Source organism: Sorex fumeus, unplaced genomic scaffold, assembly GCF_029834395.1.
Source record: "Sorex fumeus unplaced genomic scaffold, SorFum_2.1 ptg000111l, whole genome shotgun sequence".
NCBI lineage: Eukaryota > Metazoa > Chordata > Mammalia > Eulipotyphla > Soricidae > Sorex > Sorex fumeus.
In genome coordinates, this window is record NW_026606168.1 from 7,683,022 (window position 1) to 7,705,004 (window position 21,983).

Below are 21,983 nucleotides of genomic sequence, written 5' to 3' on the forward strand. Positions count from 1 at the left end.
TGAAGTGACTCACCCAAGGCCACACAACTGCTTAGCACCAGACTTGCTACTTTTAAGGCCTCACAACTTCTAGGGTGTTCTCTGCTGTGGGAAAGATAGCTGGGGTGAAGAGAACACTGTGGAACATGGGGAATTTTGCAGAGAGAAGATGAGACAGTAGCAGTTATTAATTCAGTAAAATGCATTAGGATAGAGAGGGTGAATGGTAGCTGTATGCAGTGAGATAGGAAAAGAAAGAAACTTCGTCAACACAAATTCATGTTTACTCACAAAGCTGATGAACCTATCACTGTATCACTGTATCACTGTCATCCTGTTGTTCATCGATTTGCTCGAGCGGGCGCCAATGATGTCTCCAATCGTCTCAGCCCTGAGATTTTAGCTGCCTCTCCTTACTCGTCCTTCCCAATGGTGCCATATTGGAGGCTTTCAGGGTGAGGGGAATGAGACCCGTTATTGTTACTGGTTTTGGCATATCGAATATGCCATGAGGAGCTTGCCAGGTTCTCATGAGCAAGAATACTCACAGGGACATATACTTTTCAATACATGGTTTTGGGGGCTGTAATGGGTTGAACTATCAACTATAATGGGTTAAACCATCACAGGTTAGAAGAAGGCTCAACCCTCAAGATCTCTGAATACGATCTTAGGTGGAAACAGAATCTTTGCAGATGGGAAAAAGGCAAATAATGTCATACTGGGTTAGTGCAGTCTATAATCTAGTGTTTTGTTAAAAAAAAAAAGGGGGGGTGGGGCCAGTGCTATAGTACAGCAGGGAGGGTGTTTGCCTTGCACACAGCTAATCTGGGTTCAATCCCTGGCATCGCATGTGAGTGCAGAGCTCAGTGCACCCCTGAGCATTGCTGGGTGTGACCCAAAATAACAAGCAAACAAACAAAAAAACAAAAAGGGAGGGCCAGAGAGATAGCAGAGGAGTCAGCTGTGTGCAAGGAACCTGGTTTGATCCCCAACACCACATAAGGTCCCACCGAGCCCCTCCGCAAGTGATCCCTGAGCACAGAGCCAGTACTAAGCCCTAAGCACTGCCGGAAATGGTGCCACCGCCCGCCCCCCCCCCAAAAACGGGGAAATTTGGACACAGAGACAGGATAAGATGCTGAGTTTGAGGTCAGGCATCGACAAGTCATAGGACACTCAACATTTCTTGGCACCAGCAGCAGCCTAAAGAGGCAAGAAAGAACCCTCTGCTAGGGACCTTAGAGAATTGATGATTTACCTGTTTCCAGCCATATCTCCACCCCCCTTGCCAGTCATATCTCCCCCCGCCGTGCCCCTGGCCCCCCCCCCCGCCCCCGAAACCCAGCATTGTGAGAAACAAACATTTCCAGTGCTGAAAGCTCAGGAGTTTGTAAAGCCTACTACAGCCCTGGGAGATAACTGCAATCTGGGGAAATGGTTGGACTGAAGCGAAGCAACTGAAATCATTTCAATCAAGGGAACAGGGCCAGTGCTGTGGGTTTACTAATTAAAGCTCTCAGCAGCATGGGGACCTTCCTCCCAGCCACTCCACGCACACACTGCCAGGCCCACCTGTCCCGTGTGGGCTGGGGTGACTGCGCATCAGAGTGAGACAAAGCTGAACTTGAATCCTCAACCTGCTACTTCCTTAGGTAGTAAAGTGAAGACTAGATTACAGACTCCAGGGACTCAGAGTCCTCTCTTGCAAAACACAGCCTTTCTCAGAGTTATTTTGAAAATGACTGCCATTTTGTTGCTCCGTTTTTGTTTGTTTGTTTGTTTCGTTTTGTTTTTCCTCTAATTGCCTTTGAACTAAGCTAAGGCCATGAAACATGTGGCTGTTAGGACAGGAACAGTGCTGAAGATTAAACACCTTGTGTGTGGAGAAAGGTATTATAGATGGATTGGATGCTGGTGACGGGCTCATCATCAGGGCACTCCAAAGCAACCCTCTCCTTCTAGAGGTGAGAGCCTGGGTGCCATGGTCTATTTTCCACATTCACACAGGCCATCCTGGGCCTCTGAGGAGACTTTTGAGTTAATGTTCGTAGTTTGTGGATGCACAGAGAAGTCTGTAGTTGACTTGGGGAGCCCTTAAAAAGAAGCAAGACTTAATTTTAAGGGAGGAATAAAGACTTGGCATCTTTAATGGCCCTCGGCCTCCTCCCTGCTTTACTCAGATGAGGGTCTGGCTGGCCATTTCTGGTTCAACATCTCTAAGAATGCTTTGCATGTGCAAGGTCCTGGCTGCATCTTCTCCCACCAAGGATGGCCCTGGAGGCTTCCAGTACCACTAGGCCCAAGCTGTGAACTATTAAGTCCCCACACCTTAGCTGAGTGTCCACAGGAGTGGCCCTCAGGTCTTCTGAGCACGGTTAGGGAGGCAAAAATTTTTTTTCATAAAATTCATATGGTTTATAAAGTATTTTTGGCTGAAAAACACATGTTCATCAGTAATTACACATTATTAGACCTAAAGAAGAGTCATTTACAAAAAATTATACAGAACGCTAACTCTAACGGAGGGCAGATGGTAAATGTACTACTACATGTGTCCAGAGTGCTGGGTTTCCGGCACCGAGTCCAGTTAGTAGACTCAGCAGGTAACTCCTTGCATCCTTCCAGCTTGCAAAGTCGGAATTTTATTAAAACGAATGAATTCAGCTTTCCTATGGTATCTGATGAACTGGTATTGGCAAGAGTGTCACTGATGGGGTGAGGGGTCAGCACTTTCCCTGGAATCAACTGTCATCACCAAGGAAAGACAGTGTCCTCACCGAAAACCAAAAACTGGGCCTGAGAAATAGTACAAAGGTTAAGGCGCTTGCCTGGCATGTGGCTGTGACCACTATCCTGGTCTGAATCCTGTACACATGTGAGGGGTTCCCCTGAACACGCCAGATGTGGTGGCCCCAGGGCACAGAGCTTGTGTCCCCACACCACCAAACAAAATCAAACACTCAGATGGAGACCCTGCATGGGGACTTGGAGACCACAGAGCAAGTCTTTCTACGCTTAAATTTCTAGAGGTGTGTGGGATGGGAGAGCGGCCAGAAGGTCAAGAGGGAAGGAGGGGCAGACAGACTGGAAAGGGTATTGAGGAGGTTTGACTTTAGGTTGGGTTTGGACAGTCACTCATCTGCCCATTAGCACCTGGCCAACACTTAAGTTGGACAATTGAGAATGTGCCCAAGAACTTTGAATAGATACATGAAACTATTTTCATTATGAACCAATCACTGTGCAGAAGGGCAGGAGCTAAGTGTCCTAGAAATTTATCATCCTTAGAGGTTTGAGCTGTCGCAGGCTGCTTTCAATGAGCCTTCCATTGTTCATTCTTTGGCCTTCCTTGAGATCTTGTCCACCGGTTACAGTTACTAGACTATATCTCTAATTGATACCTTCAGATCAGACTTCTCGTGCTAACATAGCATGACTCTTTTTTTTCTTTTTGGGTCACACCCGGCGATGCACAGGGGTTACTTCTGGCTCTGAACTCAGGAATTACTCCTGGCAGTGCTTGGGGGACCATATGGGATGCTGGGAATCAGACCCAGGTTGGTCGTGTGCAAGGCAAACTCCCTACCTGCTATCACTCCAGCCCAGCATGACTTTTAATGGTGTGTCAAAAGCATCCTGAATCCCCTTCCCCCAATTATGTTCTATCACAGGTATCGCACATCCAGTTCTGAGGCCAAAGTTGAAGCTCTGCTTTCCTCTCTGCATTCCTTCATCACAATCCTCCACCTCCTCCACCAACAGCAAAAACAGATTCCCCAATCTGTTCCATCAACGGCCACACTTCTGTTTGTATTTTGACCTCAAATGAGCTGATCAATACCCAGTGCTATTGAGACTTCCTGCTGAGTTTCCTGCATCTTCCTCTCATCTTCCCATGGTCTCGTGCATCAGGCCTAAACTCCCAGAGGGTCATTTGCACAGTCTCTGACCATCTAATTCCCTCACCACCACCACCACCCCTTTAATCTATTTCAAATCAATCCACAGATGAACCTTTTTGAAACCACCATCGCCAAGTCAATGCGTGCACATGAGCCTGTAAGTGTGCTTGCCTCAAGCTAGTGTTAACAAGCCCCTCACTCAGTGTGCAAGAGCTTAGGGTAACAGCTCCTTCCTCCGCTGGTCACCAATGCTCTACATCCATGCATATACCCTCGTCCTTTCTGAGAGCACCAGCTGTGTGCCAGCCACGTTCTCCCTGGCCCACTGTCCACCAGCAGCTCATGCTTCTCAGGAAAGTCAGCATGTCATGCTTCTCTGCCGTCGACACAGAGAGCCTGTCTCTGCTGCTCTACCTGCCCTGCCAGATGTCTCTTCTCCCTGCCAATCCCACTCTGCTCTCTCTCTCCAGATGCACTCTGTACCTGAAACCTTCCCAGGAGAACAAAGCCCAGCCCACACAACCTTTCCTTCTCTTCCAAATTCCCTCTGCATTCACTTGCATGGGGTATTCATCACTAATTCTTATTGTTTCACATGCACCCACTGCACTCCCAATTGGAATGTCAACTCCAGAGGAGCAAAGGCCACTACAGCTCAGACATCTTGATTTCTCCCAGATCTGCATGAGGGCACATACAAAGCCAGAAAGGGTCTTGATTTTGCACACTCCATCATGGGTCAGACCCACCAGCCAGAGCATAAGCGGGGGGTGGAGGTAGGGTGAAACCAGCTCCCAGCACCAGGCTAGGAACCAACCCTAAGATTTTGTTCCGTGTATGTTAAAGACTGAATTAAAATTTTAAAGATCATCCAGGTCCCTTTCATGCCCTGTATACCTCATGCACAGAAATGTCTCCGAAATACAATGGCCGGCACCACCTACTGGGGTATCCAGCTCCCAGCAAATTTGAAATTCTGCACCCTTTTTAGATCGGAATAACAGTAGTGGCAGTGGAGATGGGGAGGCCACATCAGGCTGTCCCCAAGGAGGGGGACACAAAGCCGTGACCTACAAGTCAGCCCCAGCTCACACCCTTGAACCACAGGTCCCCTCGACTGTGACCTCGGGCAGAACCAGGTGAGGCGGAGGTCTCTTACAAAAACTCGGGAGGACGCCCCCTTCCCCCAGGAGTTCTTAGAAAGAGCGTGAGAGGGGAGTGAACTTACCCGCACGTAGAAGTTCATGCCCATCCCCAACAGGTGCTGCAGAAAGAACCTGTCTGGCCTGCTCCCCGGGGTGGGCTCCCCGGGGCCTGGGAAGGGACAGGCATCCGGGGTCCGGGTCAGACAGGCGGCCCTGCCACCCCCCAGCTCCTGCGCGGGCAGCTGCGGCAGAGGCGCGGTTCTGTTGAGAGCGCCGGTTCGGTTGGGACTGGGTTCGGCGGGTGCCGGGCTGCTGGGAGCCGAGTCCTGGCTTTCTTGGAGCTTCAGCCGGGGCACCTCCTTGGTACCCAAGCAAAAGTTTTTCAGACTCAGCAAGGTGGCCGGGTTGGCCAGCTTCACGCTGGCCAAGCGCGGGATCAAGGTGCACAGCGGGGTGGGGCTCTCCTGGGTGGCCGAGGTGGCATCTTCGGGGGGCAGGTGAGGTGCCAGGGCGGGATAGGGAGGCTGCGGGGCGCCCTTGTTGCCCACCGAACCTCCTCCGGGATTGCCTTCATCCAGGGACGTGATGGACTCGTTCCGAAAGCGACTGTACTTGGTTCTGTGCAGCATCCCGGGATGCCAGAGGAGTCCTACATAGAGCACCAGTCCGGCCAGGCTGTCCTGACCGCGGTCTCGCATAGCCCTGGCGGTGCTGACACTGGATCTGGTTGCATAAACCGCCTCGCCCGCCTGCTACATGCGCGCTCCTGGGCGCCCGCGCCTCCGCGCCCCGCGCCCCCTCGCCACGGGCCACCCCCTGGATGACAGCCCCGGGCCCGGCCCCTCCCCGGCCCGCTCGGGCGTGCTGGCTGCAGGCAGGCGGCGGCCGCAGCCGGGGCTCCCCTCCTGGGAGGGCTCCGCGGGCCGGGCCGGGCTGGGCCGCTGCCCCGGGCTTCCCTCCCGCCCGGCTCGGAAACCCGCCAGCCCCGGGCCGCGCCGCGGTCGCAGCGGTGCGGGACAGAGTTAGCGGCCGCCACCCCCAGCGCGGCCTGCCGCACGCAGCAACTTTCGAACCTGCTCCCTCCGGCGGGGCGGGGCAAGGGCTGGCCGTTAACCCCTTATTTGTTGCAGGGAGTGCTCATTCCGAGGCGCGGCGGCGGCCCACCGGCGCCCCGGGGCCCTCCTGCGGAGTGGGCGGCGGCGTCGGAGGGAGGGTCGCCCTCCCTCGGAGGAGCTGGTCTCGCATCCCGCCCGGACCACGGGCCTGGGTGCCGGGAACGGCGCGGTTCCGCGGTCTCGCCAGGACGGGCGGTGTCCCCCACCCCGCGGGGCTCCTCTCCCCGCCGCGCCTCCCTCCCCGACGGGCTCCGAGCTTCTTTCAGGACTCCGCTCGCCCGCAGGAGACTGGGAGATGCGGAGGAGAAGCAGTGTTTAAATTTTTATGAATGAACTTTGCTGAATGAATCTCTCTCTCTCTCTCTCTCTCTCTCTCTCTCTCTCTCTCTCTCTCTCTCCCTCCCTCCCTCCCTCCCTCCCTCCCTCTCTCTGTATGTGTGCAGGCTCATAAATCTGTGAATGAAGCTGAGAATAGCTATAACTGACTGATGGTCTCAGGGGTGCTCGGTTTTTATCCAATCAGGTGGCAGCCTGATGACTCATGCACCATAAATATACTAAACTAGTAGCCAAGAGAAATAAAGCTGGAGGAAGAGAGATTCTTGCTTGTTTGTTTTTGTGATCGCCCATGCAAGGGTTAAAAGGAAATGCCGTCTTTTACTATAAATCCTCAGCAAGTTGAGAAGGAGCAGGTTCAAAAACTTATTCCCCACCCCACCACCACCACCACCACCACCACCACCCTTTCGTTCTTTTTCGTGGTTGAGCTGGCGGCGAAAGCCCAGCAGAAGAGCTAAAAATTAGATCCATTGTTCCAGGGATATTAGGACATATGGTACACTACTCCTGAGGGAGGCAGTGATGCATTTTTCTTAGAAACATAGCTCTTTTTTTTTTTTATTGATTGCTGGTTCCATCTCCCATCTGGTGCAACTTCCTGTACCAACTAAATGTATCCTGAAGATGTGATGACAAGTGCAAGAGTCTGGGCACACAGGAAGCTGAGAATGGAACCGGGAAAGGGAAATGCAGGTTCTTTAGGAGAAGAGGAAAGTGCTGAGACAGGGGAGGGATGTGGATGTCACTGATGAAGGCCCTGCTAAAGGTGACCTTACTGGGTATGAGGGAGGTGGGGGGGGGGGGGGGACCAAGGTTCTCATGCCAGAAACTGTTCATTAAGTCAAACGGGAGAACATGCCCAGAATCCTTGGGGTTTAGGGACTCCACTTGGATTGCACTTCTTCCTCTTGGCTGCATTAGGGTCTTGTGTATTCATGACATGGGCCTCCTCAGACTTGCTGGCATCCAAACACAGATTCAGAATTAAGTGCTTGCTTGGGAGTCACCAAAGGGTCTTCTTTCTCGCTCACCTAAAGAAAAAAGGTGCCTTTGGGGCCCGAGACCCAGGACATTAGGTAGGATGCTTGTTTTGTCCTCAATCAACCCCAGTTTGATCCTCGGCAAAATATATGGTCACTGAAGTCCCACCTGGAGAAACCCCTGAAGATAGAGGCAGGAGTAAGTGCTAAGTGGAAGGAAGGGAGGGAGGGAGGGAGGGAAGGGAGGGAGGGAAGGGAGGAAGGAAGGAAGGAAGGAAGGAAGGAAGGAAGGAAGGAAGTCTTTTCACAGCATGTGTACCAAAACTGTTAGATTGGGTCTCTCTTGGGGAAGGCCCTCTTGTATCTGCAAAACCTTCCCCTACAATCAGGGTTTCCCTCCACTCTGCTTGTGATCCCCACATCTCCTCCTGGCAAAGCGAGGGAAGTGGCTGAGGAGTTTGAACATATCTGGAGAGCAAGACATTGGTGAAGCAACTAACCTGGAACCTCTGATTCCTAACTCTTCTTCTTCTTCAGCCCTGCTGTTCCTCACCCCCGTAACCCCTGCTTGCTGCCCTGGGGAAGCTCTTTTACCCTCCTGTCTGCCTGGAGCAGGGGTCTCGTGGCATGCTCTAGGGGTTCGTTCCCAAGAAGCAAGGGCTCAGCTCCATATCCCACCCATGCCTGCCTCCTTAGGTACGTGCAGAGCACTTGAACCCAGGCCCCTGTCCTTCAGCTGCGACTCAGACTCACTTTCTCTCCAGTGCCATCCTAAGCCGTTAAAAAGGTTAGCCAATGCAAACACGAAGAGGTAGACAATGCCAAGCAGACCTCTTTGAGGAAGTCCCACTAGTGCCTTTGATGGAGGTGAAAGGAACCAGATTAGCAACTAGGCAGTAGGGATCGAAAAGTGGGGGGTGGGGGTGGGGGGGAGCAGAAGGCAAAGACAGGAGCTGAGCAGCTGTCCCCAAAGCCAACAGAGGGCTCCTTCACAGAGCAGCGTTCAGCCCAGGCAGGAGGTACGCAAGGCTTTATGACTTGCTTTCTCCCAGATATCAGACAGCCACACCCACGAAACTTTCTTCCAAACATCCTTTTCAAATGATCACTGTCACTGTCACTGCCATCCCCTGGTTCATCGATTTGCTCAAGCGGGCGCCAGTAATGTCTCCATTTATCCCAGCCCTGAGCTTTTGGCAGCCTCTCCTTACTCGTCCTCCCCATGCTGCCGTATTGGAGGCTCTTTCAGGGTCAGGGGAATGAGACCCGTTATTGTCACTGTTTTTGGCAGAGCAGATATGCTAAGATATGCTATGGGGAGCTTGCCAGGCTCTGCAGTTCAGGTGCGATACCCTCCATAGTTTGCCAGGGTCTCCAAGGGGTCAGGAGATTCTGTGTTGCTCTCTTCTGGGATCTTTATTTTATAGGCTCTGGATCTTGGCTGTTGATGAGATTACATGGTGCTGGGGGAGGTTCGTGGATGTGGCTGCCAGACTACTTGAAAACGGGGGACCTGGGTGGAGGAGGCCCAGTCCCGATCCGAGCAGGTTTGGAGATCTCAGCCACGGGTCCCGCATACCTGGGTTCCTCTGCTAACTCCCTCATGGGTGAGGCGTGTGGAGAGTGGCCTTTAGCATGGATGTGGCTGGGTTCTTGCGGTTTTAGGCTGCCAGGGCTCTGCTTGGGGCAGGAAGGGAGGCTCAACCTGCCCCCCTCCAAGGTGCCCCAGTGAAGACAGCCTGAGGTGGGGCAGGAGATTCAAATAATAACTTATGAAAATCATATTAACTCAAGCTACTGAAGCTGAAGTGAGAGCACAGTGAGTCAAGTGTTTACCCTGCGTGCAGCCGATTAGGGTTCGATCCTTGACACTGCCTATAGCTCTTGAGTCCCACCAGGACTGAGCCGTGAGAGCACAGCTAGGTGTGGTCCCCAGACCAGACCAAACCAAAACAAAAATACTACTGTTCATGAAACAAAAGACAGTTACCTGTGTTCTCATCCAACCACTTTACCAACTTGAGGTATTTGATGCTGTTCCTAGCACTGCTTCCAAGCTGCGGGAACAGTAGTGAGAGCCAGGGTCAGGCTGAGGGGTCCCTCCAGTCTAAGAGCAGAGCCGGTGCAGGGTGTCAGTGTGTTTGCTGCCTTCCAAGGCACCAAAAGCATCTGCAGAGAGCCTAATAAGCCACACTGCAGCAGAGGTCACCGAGGCTCAGAGCCACCCTGGACATCCAGTTTATCCAGGCCCACAGCCCCTATGGTCAGTCGGCCGACTCTGTCCAGCTTCAGACCCTTAGCTGCTGTGGTACCAGCCAGCATGGTGAAGAACTGAACCCAGTCCTGGCCATTCATGAAATGTTAGCTTTCTGTTTCCCTCTACTTGAAGAGTAGAGCTTTAATATTCACGCCAGTTACCTCACTAAATGGCCCCGGGGGAACCTAAATAATAGATTTACCCCCCCCTAAAAATTATTAGAGCCTGGCAAGAATTCAGGGGTAGAGCAGTGGCTTTGCAAGGCTGAGGTCACATATCTGATCCCTGTACTGGCCCACATGTGCCAAGCATCATCCCAGTGGCAATGCCAGGGATACCCTGACACCACAGCAGTGTGTGGCCTCAGTGTGCAATCTCTGGGAGAGTGAGGAGGAAGGAAAGGAGGGAAGGAGAGAGGGAGGGGAGAGAGAGAGAGAGGGAGGAAGAATGGAAGGAAGGAAGGAAGGAAGGAAGGAAGGAAGGAAGGAAGAAGGAAGAAAGGAAGGAGGAAGAATGGAAGGAAGGAAGGAAGGAAGGAAGGAAGGAAGGAAGGAAGGAAGAAGGAAGAAAGGAAGGAGGAAGAATGGAAGGAAGGAAGGAAGGAAGGAAGGAAGGAAGGAAGGAAGATTGGAAGGAAGGAAGATTGGAAGGAAGGAAGGAAGAATGGAAGGAAGGAAGGAAGGAAGGAAGAATGGAAAAAAGAAAGAAAATGGAAGAATGGAAGGGAAGAATGAAAAAAGGAAGAATGGAAGGGAGGAAGGAAGAATGGAAGGAAGGAAGAATGGAAGAAGCAAGGAAGGAAGGAAGGAAGGAAGGAAGGAAGGAAGGAAGGAAGGAAGAAGAAATTAATACTTTGCAAAAATTTTAAAAAATTATTATTGGCTTTAAAACAGTGGAGTACCATAGCTCTTCTTATCACCCCCTTTGGAAAATGGGGTTCTGTTTAGACCACTTCAGGCTTGAGATACCCCATTCTCTTCAAGGGTGCTTATTCTAAACCAATATAAACATATTATTTGCTTTGTTTGGGTCTTTTTTTTTTGGTTTTGGGGTGACTCTGGGCAATGCTCAGGGGACCGTGCAGTGTCAGGGATGGCATCCGATCTTCTTGCATGCAGAGCTCATCACACTCTAGTGCTCTGAGCTGACATGAAAGGTTTCTAAGAGACAGCCTGCCATGGCTGGACTTCTTGCACACAACAAGCCGGTTCAAGTAACAGCTAGAATAGTAGGGTCCTGCTAGGACTCATTCAAGGAGCAGAGAAGGGGCAGGAGCCAGAGTGACCACGCAGCATGTAGAGCCGATCCTGTGGGGAACTGGGTGGAGGAAGGGTGTGCTGAAGCGGGGGGGGGGGGGGGGGGGTGAGGTGGACACAGAAGAAGACAGGAATAACTGCGGGGTGGAGGTGGGCCAATTGCTCCTTTGGAACAGGTGGCTTCAGGCTGTAGCTTACCGACCCCTCCTGCCGCCTCCATTTCTCTCAGACTTCCTGAAGAGCTCTGCTGGCTGCTGGGATTGGGCGGAGGATGAGTCTAACAGTCCCCAGAAAAGAACAAGAAAGAATTACTAAAGCTCTATGGGGGAAGAGGTTTTTTTTTCTACCCAACAATATTTAATATTTATAAAAAGCTCTTGACAGAGCTCAACATAGCTTTTGTTTGTTTGTTTGTTTTTTGTTTTGGGGTCATACCCGGCGATACACAGGGGTTACTCCTGGGTCTGCGCTCAGAAATTACTCCTGGCGGTGCTCAGGGGACCATATGGGATGCTGGGAGTCAAACCTGGGCTGGCTGCATGCAAGACGAACACCCCACCCGCTGTGCCATTGCTCCAGCCCCTCAACATAGCATTTTAAGGACAGAGAAGTGAAAGGGTGAGTCTGGGGGGGAGTCACTGCACCCCTTTGTTGCTCCTCTGACACAAGTGTTTCCTGGGTTCTCCTGCACATCCACACGGATCAGTAGCCGGTTCTCTGGTGATCATGGTTGGCCCTAACTGGCTCTTCTGGAACCAGGACAAGTTAGAAACTGCCCCGGGGAAAGAGTCTACTCTTTGTTGTAAATGAGATAAAGTTCCATCCGAATATGCTCTGTGAAGAGTTAGGCGTCTGCACAAGTTAAAGAAGATGTATTATTTAGAGGGTCAGCTGCAAAACATAAGCAATCAAGCAACCAACCAAAAGCCACAAAAAATCCAAGAGCAGTGACTTAATTTCCAGTAAGTAGTCATGGAAAGATATTGGCAGTTTGCAGGGATAACTGTACCCCGGCCCTGCACAAATACACAAACTATTTGCAGTCTTGTAAACCCATGTCAACTCAGTTTTTAAAAAATAATCAAAATGTCCTTGAAGAAGTTCAGGGCTAGTGTCAGCTATTGATAATTTCTATAGAGTAGATCTTTTTCAGAGACCAAAACTGCTGAGGAAGCGCCAGCCATCGCTTCTGCATCCCAGGCAGAAAATGAATCAAAGGGTCAAAAAGGACTGACTTGTCCATGCTCTTGAAAAAAACAGCCTAAAAGCATGATAGAGTTTTCACTTACATAACACTAGCCAGAACTCAGTCACATGGCTGCACCTAGCTGTAAAAGAAAATGGAACCTTCTCCCTCTGGAAACAAAGGAGCTTTTGTCTGGGTTTATGACAGCTACACACACATACACATACACACACACACACACACACACACACACTTAGTGGTTTTTTTTTTTTAACTGGAGAAGAAGAGAATAAATATTACTGTAAACACTCATCATCTCTGTCATGGTAATATATTTGGAATTCCTTCCACCTAAGACAAATTGAAGGGAGCGCAGGATAAAAATGTCCTTGGTCAATGTGGCCCAGTTTTGTGCCTTTTTTTTCTGCACACACACAAAGCTTTGAAATGCCCCAAGCAGACTCAGGTGCTGTCAGAATAGAGGCTGGGATCTGCAGGGATATTGGCTGGGGTGCAGTATTTAGGACTCCACAAGCTGGCCAGGGACTCCCAGGGCCGGCAGTGGCGGCGACAGGAAGTCTATCTAGGCCACCGCAGATGGCAGTCTGAGAGGGTAATGGGGGTCAGGGAGAGCTCTCCAAAGGCAGTGAGTGGGCGTGGGACAGGTGGTCAGCATGGTTACCGGGGCGTCTGACTCAGAAACCAGGTTCCTGTCCTAATTGTAGACTGGCATAAGAAAGAGGCCAAGAGAAGGGGGGTCTGCATGAAGGAGACTCTGCCCCCCAAGTTGGCTCTTGCAAACGTCACTCCTGATCCTCTTTCCTTGGACCACCTTCACTAGACAAAGCTAAATGCTCACTTTGTGCGGGCAGAGATGTCACTGCGGGGAGAGAGTGGGGGGCTGAGGTACATGCCTCATAGCTCTGGGGTCTTCAATGTCCTGACAGTCTCTCAAGGGCTTTTGGGAAAATGCTTTCCTGATGGAGAAGGCAAATGAAGGTGGCACAGCCCACCCCCCCACCCCTCCCAAACCTCCACCCTCTTCACCTCTGCTCGTTCAACTCTTTTCCCCAGTCTCCACCATCACTGAATCCCTGAAACAAGACCAGTAACCACCTCTAGATATAGCATTACACGAGAAAAAATAAACTTTCATCCATTTGAGCCTTGCAAGTATCCATCAGCTATCTTGTTTGCCTTCAAGTTATGGGCCCGAAGATGGCTAATTGACTACAACTATGGTGACAAGTCCAGCAGTAGAGGGATAGGAGAAACAATGCAAGGGGTAAGTTCCTTGCCTCACATGTGGGTGACCCCCACTCCATCCCTGGCACCATATACGATTCCCTGAGAACCCCAGGAGTCATGGTTGAGCACAGGGCCAGAAGTAGCTCTTTAAACACCAACAGGTAGTCCACCCCCCTCTCACACTCCCCAAAATAGGAGTACAAGACAAACCAGGCCTCTGCATCATTGTGAGAAGACGCTCTGGAATCTGGTAGAGAAAATTCAAATGCAGTACAGGTTAGCTTGGGTTCCAGTGTGGGACAGTGGAGGGGGACAGATAGCCTTGTCCTTCTACTGGAGATGAAACCAAAGAAACCTTGCAAATGTGAAAACATAAAGGAGCTTGAGGTGGGAAGATTAAGTGGACCCAATCCAGTCACATTTATTCTTCCAAGCAAAGAATGTTCCAGCTATAGTAGAAGCTGAGAGACTTGGAACAGAAAAAGGAGACTTGAGCAGGAGCAAGAATTAACCGTAGGTGACCGCTTTGAAAAGGGGCAAGTCAAGGGTTAGACTGATAGTACAGAAAGTAGGCCACTTGCCTTGTACATGGCCAACTCGGGTTCAATCCCTGGCATCCTATATGGTCCCCCAAGAACTGCCAGGAGTAATTCCTGAGTGCAGAGCCAGGAGTATGCCCTGAGCATGGCCAGGTGTGACCCAAAAAGCAAAAAAAAAAAAAAAAAAAAAAAAGGAAAAGAAAAAGAAAAAGAAAAGAAACAAGTCAACGAAGTTGCACAGGGTCCTGAGCAGACAGTCAACAACAAAACAGAGATCTCAGAGTCTCAGCAGCAAAATGGAATAACAACAACCCAAACCCGAAGGGGGGGGGGGCAGGACCAAAACAAAAGCCCAAGGAATGCTTCTCTGGAGCCTAGAGAGAGGAATGTAGATTAGCTAACACTTCGATCTTAACCTAGGGAGATGTGCCAGACTACTGGCCCAATGGTCAGAGCATAAGAATCAAACTTGAGCACCACTGAGCCTGGCTCCCAAACATCATTATCAACATCAACAAAAACATGATAATTGAGAATCTGTATAATGGGTATTATGAGAACCATTGTGGGGTCATGGAGATAATACAGTGGGTAAGGAGCTTGTGACCTGCATGCTGCTGACCTGGTTTGAATTCTGGCACCACATAGGGTCGTCCCCTGAGCACTACTAGGGATCACTCCAGGGCACAGAGCCAGGAATAGCTCTTGAGCAACTGCCATGTGTCAACCAAACAACCCCCCCCCCCCCCACCACCTAATATGGATTGTGGGGCCAGGACTTTGCTCAAAGGGCTGGAGCGACAGTGCAGAGGCAGGGACTTCAATCCCCAGCAGCCCCTGGTCCTCCAGCAACACAGACAGTGGTGTGAGGGCACCCAGAGGGGGAGCAGTGCCCACCACCTCCGATGTGGACACCAAACAAAACAGTAAGTCAATATACAGTGTGTACAAATGCATATCCATTGTACCATACATATCCACTGCTCCACTTTTCCTGCAAGTTTGAAATGTTTTTACGGTCAGATCTGAAGGACGACCGGGAGGGATGAGATTTTTGCTCTGCAATCGCTTTGCATGCGGCGGCCCCTGGTTCGATTCCCAGCACCCCTGCCATGAGCCCCGCAGGATCCCTGAACGCAGAGCCAGAAGTAAACCCTGAGCACAGCCGGATGCGGTCCAACCACTCCCCGCCCCAAACACACCCCAACCCTCCCCCTCAAAGAAATATTTGCAAGAGGAAAAAATGTACATAACCTCCTATGCATTCCTAATTGTCTTAGAGCACGTTTCTAGCAGTGGCTTTGCTGGGCTCCAGGAGGATGCGCCCCGCCCAGCTGAGCCGAGGGCCGGAGGACGGATTTTCCCAAGCGACGGAGCACGGGAGGCGGGGGCTGGAGCGGGCGGCCCCGAGCCCCGAAGCCCCGGGTCGGGCGCGCTCGGGGTTCGCTTTCGCACGGCCCCGCTGCAAAGGCCCCGCGCCGCGCCCGGCTGCCAGGCGCGCAGCATCAAAGCTGCAGGGCCCGGGAAGAAAAGGGCCAGTGTTGGCCGGCGCAGCTCCGAAGCTCTGCTCGGGGGCCCAGCGCTGGCGGGGGAGGGGGCAGGGCGCTGGAACCGCGCGCAACAGAGTGGGCAGTCAGGCCGCGGGGGCCCCGCCGGCACAAAAGGGCCTCAGTGCCCGAGCCGCGCAGCCCCGGGGGCCCGGGGGCGGCACAAAGGGCGTCTGTGTCCCCGCGGCCCTCAACGTCACCTTTGTCTTCGCAGGCCAAGTCAAAGGGAGGTGACCGAAGAAGCCTGCGGGCGCTCCGCCCGCGCCCGGGGTCTGGTCCACAGACACGGCCAAGTTCTGCTCCCCCCAAGATGCTGGGAATCCAGATGAAAATAGAAACGTGCTCGCTCGCCCGTTGGCTGGGGCAGTGGGCAGCGTCGATGCATCCAGCCGCGTCCTCAGGTCGGGGCCAGCCAGCGGGGGAGGGGGGGTGGTACGTGCAGGGTCCTAGGAGCGACGCTGGGAGGGGTGCCCAGGAAAATGGGTTCCAGAGTAGTAAGAATTCACCCTGTTGGGGGGGCAGAGGTGGGGCAGGGGCGGAAGGGAAATGAGAGGAGGCAGATTCCTATCCATCAGCCCCTAAGCGGTAAATACGGCCCAGCTGCCTCTTCCCTAAAGCTCGGGTCATTGTGCCACAAGGACAAAGAACAGCAGGAGAAAGTCGGTGTTGGAAGGTTCCAGGCAGCTTTACCCACAGCTGACCTCTACTTAGCTCTCCTTGGGTGAGCAGAGGCCGGCAGGAGGTTGGCATCTGCCAGCAAGTGATGGGGGAAGCCACTGGCTGAATTATCTAATTCCAGCGGCTTACAGCACAGGAACAGCTGCAAGGAAGCAGATGCCCAAGTCCCACGCATTTATTATTTCTTCAGACAAGTGACAGTCCTGCCTCCTCCAGCCTTAGCCCTGAACTATGGACCTGGTTGGTCTGGGAATCTCCAGGAGGAGATTCTCCTGACCTCCTGAGCACTGCTTGGGGAAGAAGCCGGGCACAAAAGTAAATAAATAAGGGCCAGAAAGATAGTACAATGGGTGGAGCACATGTTTTGCAGTCAGGGTAAGGCGTTTGCCTTGCATGTGGCCAACCCGTGTTTGATCCCCAGCATCCCACATGGTCCTCCAAGCACCACCAGGAGTAATTCCTGAGGGCAGAGCCAGGAGCATCACCTGAGCATTGCTGGGAGTGACACAAAAAGCAAAATAAATAAATAAGTAAAATCAACACACAGATTAAAAACAAAAGTGTTGGGTAAACTGGAGGGCATGAGATCAAGTGCAAGTCATTGAGGCCATCAACAACATTGCATCAGAACTATTCAGAGGATGGGGCTGGAGCAATAGCACAGCGGGTAGGGCATTTGCCTTGCACTCGGCGAACCCAGGTTCGATTCCCAGCATCCCATATGGTCCCCTGAGTACCTCCAGGGGTAATTCCTGAGCGCAGAGCCAGGAGGAACCCCTGTGCATTGCCGGGTGTGACCCAAAAAAGCTCGAGCGGGACCAGTAACGTCTCCATTGGACTTGGTTGTTACTGTGTTTGGCATATCGAATACGTCACAGGGAGCTTGCCAGGCTCTGCCGTGCAGGCGAGATACTCTTGGTAGCTTGCCGGGCCCAAAAAAGCAAAAAAAAAAAAAAAAGAACTATTCAGGGAGGGCTGGAGAGACAGTGCTGCTGGCTTCGCCTGACTGGCATGTAGCCAAGCCTGCATCAATTCCCACCACCGCAAGGCTCAGGAGGACATGCTGAAGTGTCGGAGATACCATCCTCGGTAACCCACAGGAGGACTCGCCTTTGGGAGGCAGGTCTGGTGGACACTCTCCTCTCTGTTCCCACACATGTTTATATCCAAGTATATACAGCTGGTATGAGCAGACACGCCCTGGAAGCTGTGTGCTATGAAGCCGGTTTTGGCAAGGGCTGGAGCGATAGCCCAGTGGGTAGGGCATTTGCCTTGCACGCAGCTAACATGGCCAACCCGAGTTCGATTCCTCCGCCCCTCTCGGAGAGCCCGGCAAGCTACTGAGAGTATCTTGCCCTCACGGCAGAGCCTGGCAAGCTACCCGTGATGTATTTGACATGCCAAACACAGTAACAACAAAGTCTCATGATGGAGGCGTTACCGGGCCCGCTCGAGAAAATTGATGAACAACAGGAGAACAGTGACAGTGACAGTGAAAGAAGCACAGAGGCAATTTTCTTTTCACTGTCTACCTTTCTCTCTCTTTCTTTCTTTCTTTCTTTCTTTCTTTCTTTCTTTCGTTTTTGGTCTATCTTTGGAATTTTGCACCACATGTAGACAAGTGCTTATTTTAAAAACAACTAGGATTTTTCATTTCTGCTGGATTGTTGTGTGTGTATGTGGGGTGGGGGGAGTGGAAGGCAGAAGGTACTGGATACCAAAGACCTGGGTTCTCATCGCTTCTCTGCCCCTGGATAAAGGTGGAGAAGAATCCATTATCTTTTCTGCTTCCCCATTCATAAAAATAAGTGTAGGAATGCCTTCCTCTGGGGCGTAGGGAGATCAGCCCAGAACTATATCCCAGGGGAAACCAGGGTGCAGAGAGGTGCTTGCAGGGCTGGGGACCCAGACGATGCTCTTGCTGCCACCTTGAAGAGAGCACTGGTCTGTCCAGGAGAGAAAGAGGTTTCAGTCCTCACTGGACTTTTATGGCTGGGTCCGTGGGAAGCCCCAGAATCAAATCTTCCTGTCAAGCCTTCAGGCTTCCTCTGCCTGTCACATCACAAACCCGCATGAGGGATTCACTCTGCTGTTTGGTTCTCAGTAGCTGGCAAGTGTTGGGGTCCTGGCCAGTCAACCCGGCACACTGAAGTACAATCCCCTTGGCTGCTGGACTTACTCCCTCTAGGAGAGGGAGTGGGAAGGGGAGAAGCCTCTGCCCTGGCCCTCTGTGCACTGCGGACACCTGCTGCCATCGAGAAAGAACCACGCAGAGGGGAAAAGCAGCAATCCATTTATTAGCTTTCGCACAGGGGTTTTTATACATACATCTTAGGGGGCAATCGACGTGTATCACATTTAACTTGTCAGGCTCCATACAGATGTTAGTTAATGACTGACATCTCCCGCTTTCAGGGCCAGGTGTATTAGCTCAGGCTGATGGTAACTGTTACATCCCTCATCCTCAGCCAGAGTGCCTACATGGGTGGGGTGCTGAAGCAAGTCCCTGGGCCCCTGTAAACAGGGCCAACTCTTTCGTTCAGTGGCAGGGGACTGAGTCAAAGTCTCAGGCCGTTACTGAGACCCCACCAGGCAAGGGCGCAGGGCGGGGTCCTGTCTGGTGGGCGGAGCTAGACAGTAACCTTTGGGGAAGATTGCTCTGGTTGATGCTGCTGCTCTTGGGCTGTTTTCTGCTTGGTTAGAGGAAAATCCCACAAATAGCCCTTAGGTCTGGGCTCAAGAATGCTGTAAGCCCCCCAACCCTGAAAGCACAGTTATAGCTTACCTAGTGCTAAATCAGGGGCGAGAGAGAGTACCCAGTAGAGCACATGCAGGGCCTGTGGGAGGTCCTGAGTTTGCTCTCCGCACTGCGTGCCCTCCAATTCCCACCCCAAGCACCATCCAGGGTGATTCAGGCATTTGAACCCTGGATTGTTAAGCTGATAATCACAAAAGTGGCCCAGGGAGCCTCCTGAGTATTATGGAGGGTTGCTCCTCCCCAAGAAAAAGGAATGAGAGATAGAACTGGGGCTAGGGGCACGGGTTCAAGGTTCTGAGGAACAGAATGGAAAAGCACGGAGACTGGAAGAGCTGGGTTCCTTGCTACGCCTCCCTAAACTGACGTGACTTGGGATAGTATCAGACTGCGCCTGGGGCTTGCTGCTCAGTGGTCAGGGAGGGCACTGGGTGCAGTTACTGCTGAGTTTCTCTCCACACCAGAGATGTTCCATCTGGGGGATGACCTGGGTTGTGCCACCCGGCCTCACCCACGCCGTTCATCAGTGCGAGTTAGTTGGGGGGCCAGAACACGGTGGCCCTGGGTTGTTACCTGGTGAGTGACATACTTAGATCACTTGTCACTTGTCCTCCCGTTGTTCATGGATTTGCTCGAGCGGGCACCAGTAACGTCTCCATTCATCCCTGTCACGTGCTAGTGTCATCCAATGGCATATTAGGGGCTCTTTCAGGGTCAGGGGAATGAGCTCTATTATTGTTACTGTTTTGGGCATATCAAATACATCACGGGTAGCTTGTGGGTGGGATACTCTCGGCAGCCTGCCAGGCTCTCCGAGAGGGAGAAACTGCATCACTCTCTTCTGGGAATTTTGTTTTATAGTCTCTGGATCTTGGCCATTGATTAGATTACATGGTGCTAGGGGCAGTTTGTGTGTGTGACTGCCAAGCTACTGGAAAATGGGGGATCTGGGTGGAGGAGGCCCAGTCCCAATCCGAGTGGGCTTGGAGATCTCAGCCCTGGGTTCCTCTGCTGGTTCTTTCATGTGTGAGGCTGGTCCGAGCATGTGGAGAGTGACCTTGATCTTGGCTGTGGCTGGGTTCTGGAGGTTTTCAGCTGCCGGGGCTCTGCTTGGGGTGGGGAGGGAAACTCAACCTGCCCCCCTTCAAAAGGGCCCCGGTGAAGACAGCCTGGCGTGGAGGCAGGAGATTCTGTGTTCTTCTAGATACCAGGACAGCTCAGCGCAGCAGTCCCAGGGCAGTGGAAGCCAGGGCCTGTGCAGCGTCTCTGCACAGGGCGTGTGGTTCCAGTTCCAATTATGGCCCATTTCATGGCTGCTGGGGAAACTGTCCTGAGTTCCCAGCCAGTGGCTCCTAACTCTCTGCAGACCTGTGTGTGAGCTTTCCAAATCCGGGGCCTGGGGCGGGGGGCACCTCACTCAGCCAGGGGACCGCAAGCAGAGACAGGAATTCATTTAAAATACATTCACGGGCTGGAGCAATAGCACAGAGGGTAGAGCGTTTGCCTTGCAGCCAAGCCGGGTTCAATTCCCAGTATCCCATGTGGTCCCCCGAGCACTCCCAGGAGTGAGATTCCTGAGTGCAGAGCCAGGAGTGACCTCTGTGCATTGCCAGGTGTGACCCCAAAATTTAAAAAATAAATAAAACTCCCAAATGGCCTCACACAGCAACTTAATCGGTTTTTGTCTTGAATGGCAAGGGGACTCACGCTTCCTTGATGCGCCTGGATTGTGAAATGAAGCCCCACTCCTGGGGAACCCTTTCCTGGGGGGGCAAAACAGGTTGTGATAACTAAACAACGATGGCTCTTGTGTTCCGTTCTCCTCTCCAGACTGGCTGCTCAGGCCTCCACAAGCCCCTGACGCTCCCACAGCCTGAGAAGCGGCAGGAGCAACCTGCAAAGGGCCTGTCTGTGTGGAGCTGGGGGGTGGAGTGGGGGTGGGTGGGAAGGCGGCTGGATGCCCCTGACAGTGTCTAGGAGACACAATCTAAATCTTATTAAGCCTGCTTCGGTTGTGTAGCCAGGCCAGAACCACTCAGGGGCAGGGCCCTCTGCTAGCCCGCAACTCGTGCTTCTTTTGGAATATTCACCAGCAGCCTGACCAGAGGGGCCTCCCCGTCCTTTTTGCTCCTCACATGCCTGCCCATGTGACAGGAGAAAGTGGGAGATGTGGGCTGCGGCACTGGCATGTGAGCTGGCCGAATCCTTCTCCAGGAAGTGGGGGAAGGGGAGAGGACTGCTTTATCCAGGAAAATCTGATGTGTGCGCGTCCACCCTGGAACATCAGAGGCAGCCTCAGCCTGTGCCATTTGATGGCTGAATGCACAGCCTCCTTCAGGGTCCCAAGCCTGTGTGCATAATAAGTATGTGCATGTGTGTGTGTGGCGGGGGGGTGGCAAGGGGTGGTGGTGGTGGGGGGGATCAATCCTATGCAAAGTAAGAAGTGCAGCAGCCACTCTGGTCTCTCCTCACTACATGCCAGTGAGACTGACAGAAATATTCCTGACGATTGCTCTGGAGAGAAAACAACCTTCCAGAACTTTCACAGTCTCAACAACATATGATGCGTGCCCTTTGTGTGTGTGTGGGGGGGGGGTGTGCTAGAGGGCAGAGGAGGAACCAAGAGAGAAAGCTTCCAAGAACATTTAGACTTCTTTTTCTTTTTTTCCATTTAGACTTTTTTAAGGGCTGGAGCGATAGCACAGCAGGTAGGGCGTTTGCCTTGCACATGGCCAACGTGGCTGACCCGAGTTCAATTCCTCCGCCCCTCTCGAGAGCCCAGCAAGCTACCGAGAGTATCTCGCCCTCACGGCAGAGCCTGGCAAGCAACCTGTGACGTATTTGATATGCCAAACACAGGAACAACAAGTCTTACAATGTTACTGGGCCCTCTTGAGCAAATCGATGAACAACGGGAGGACAGTGCAGTGCTACAGAATTTTTTTAAAAAAGCTTTGTGGTCAGGCGAACTAGAGAACATGAGCCTACCTACCAGTCTGGAAAATGCTGCCTGACACACCAGAATTATTTTCCTCATGGACAGTCAAGATGCAT

The 21,983-nt window shown here is 52.2% G+C and overlaps 1 protein-coding gene across 1 annotated transcript in view; it reads right to left on the bottom strand.

Moving 5' to 3' along the window:
* Nucleotides 1–5,865, bottom strand: part of SHC4 (SHC adaptor protein 4) — a 138,964-nt gene extending 133,099 nt beyond the window's left edge. The window contains exon 1 of the mRNA XM_056135420.1: nt 5,113–5,865. Within this exon, the coding sequence (XP_055991395.1) occupies nt 5,113–5,727 (615 nt within the window). The 5' untranslated portion in view covers nt 5,728–5,865. The remainder of the gene's footprint in view (nt 1–5,112) is intronic.
* Between the last annotated feature and the right edge of the window lie 16,118 nt (nt 5,866–21,983).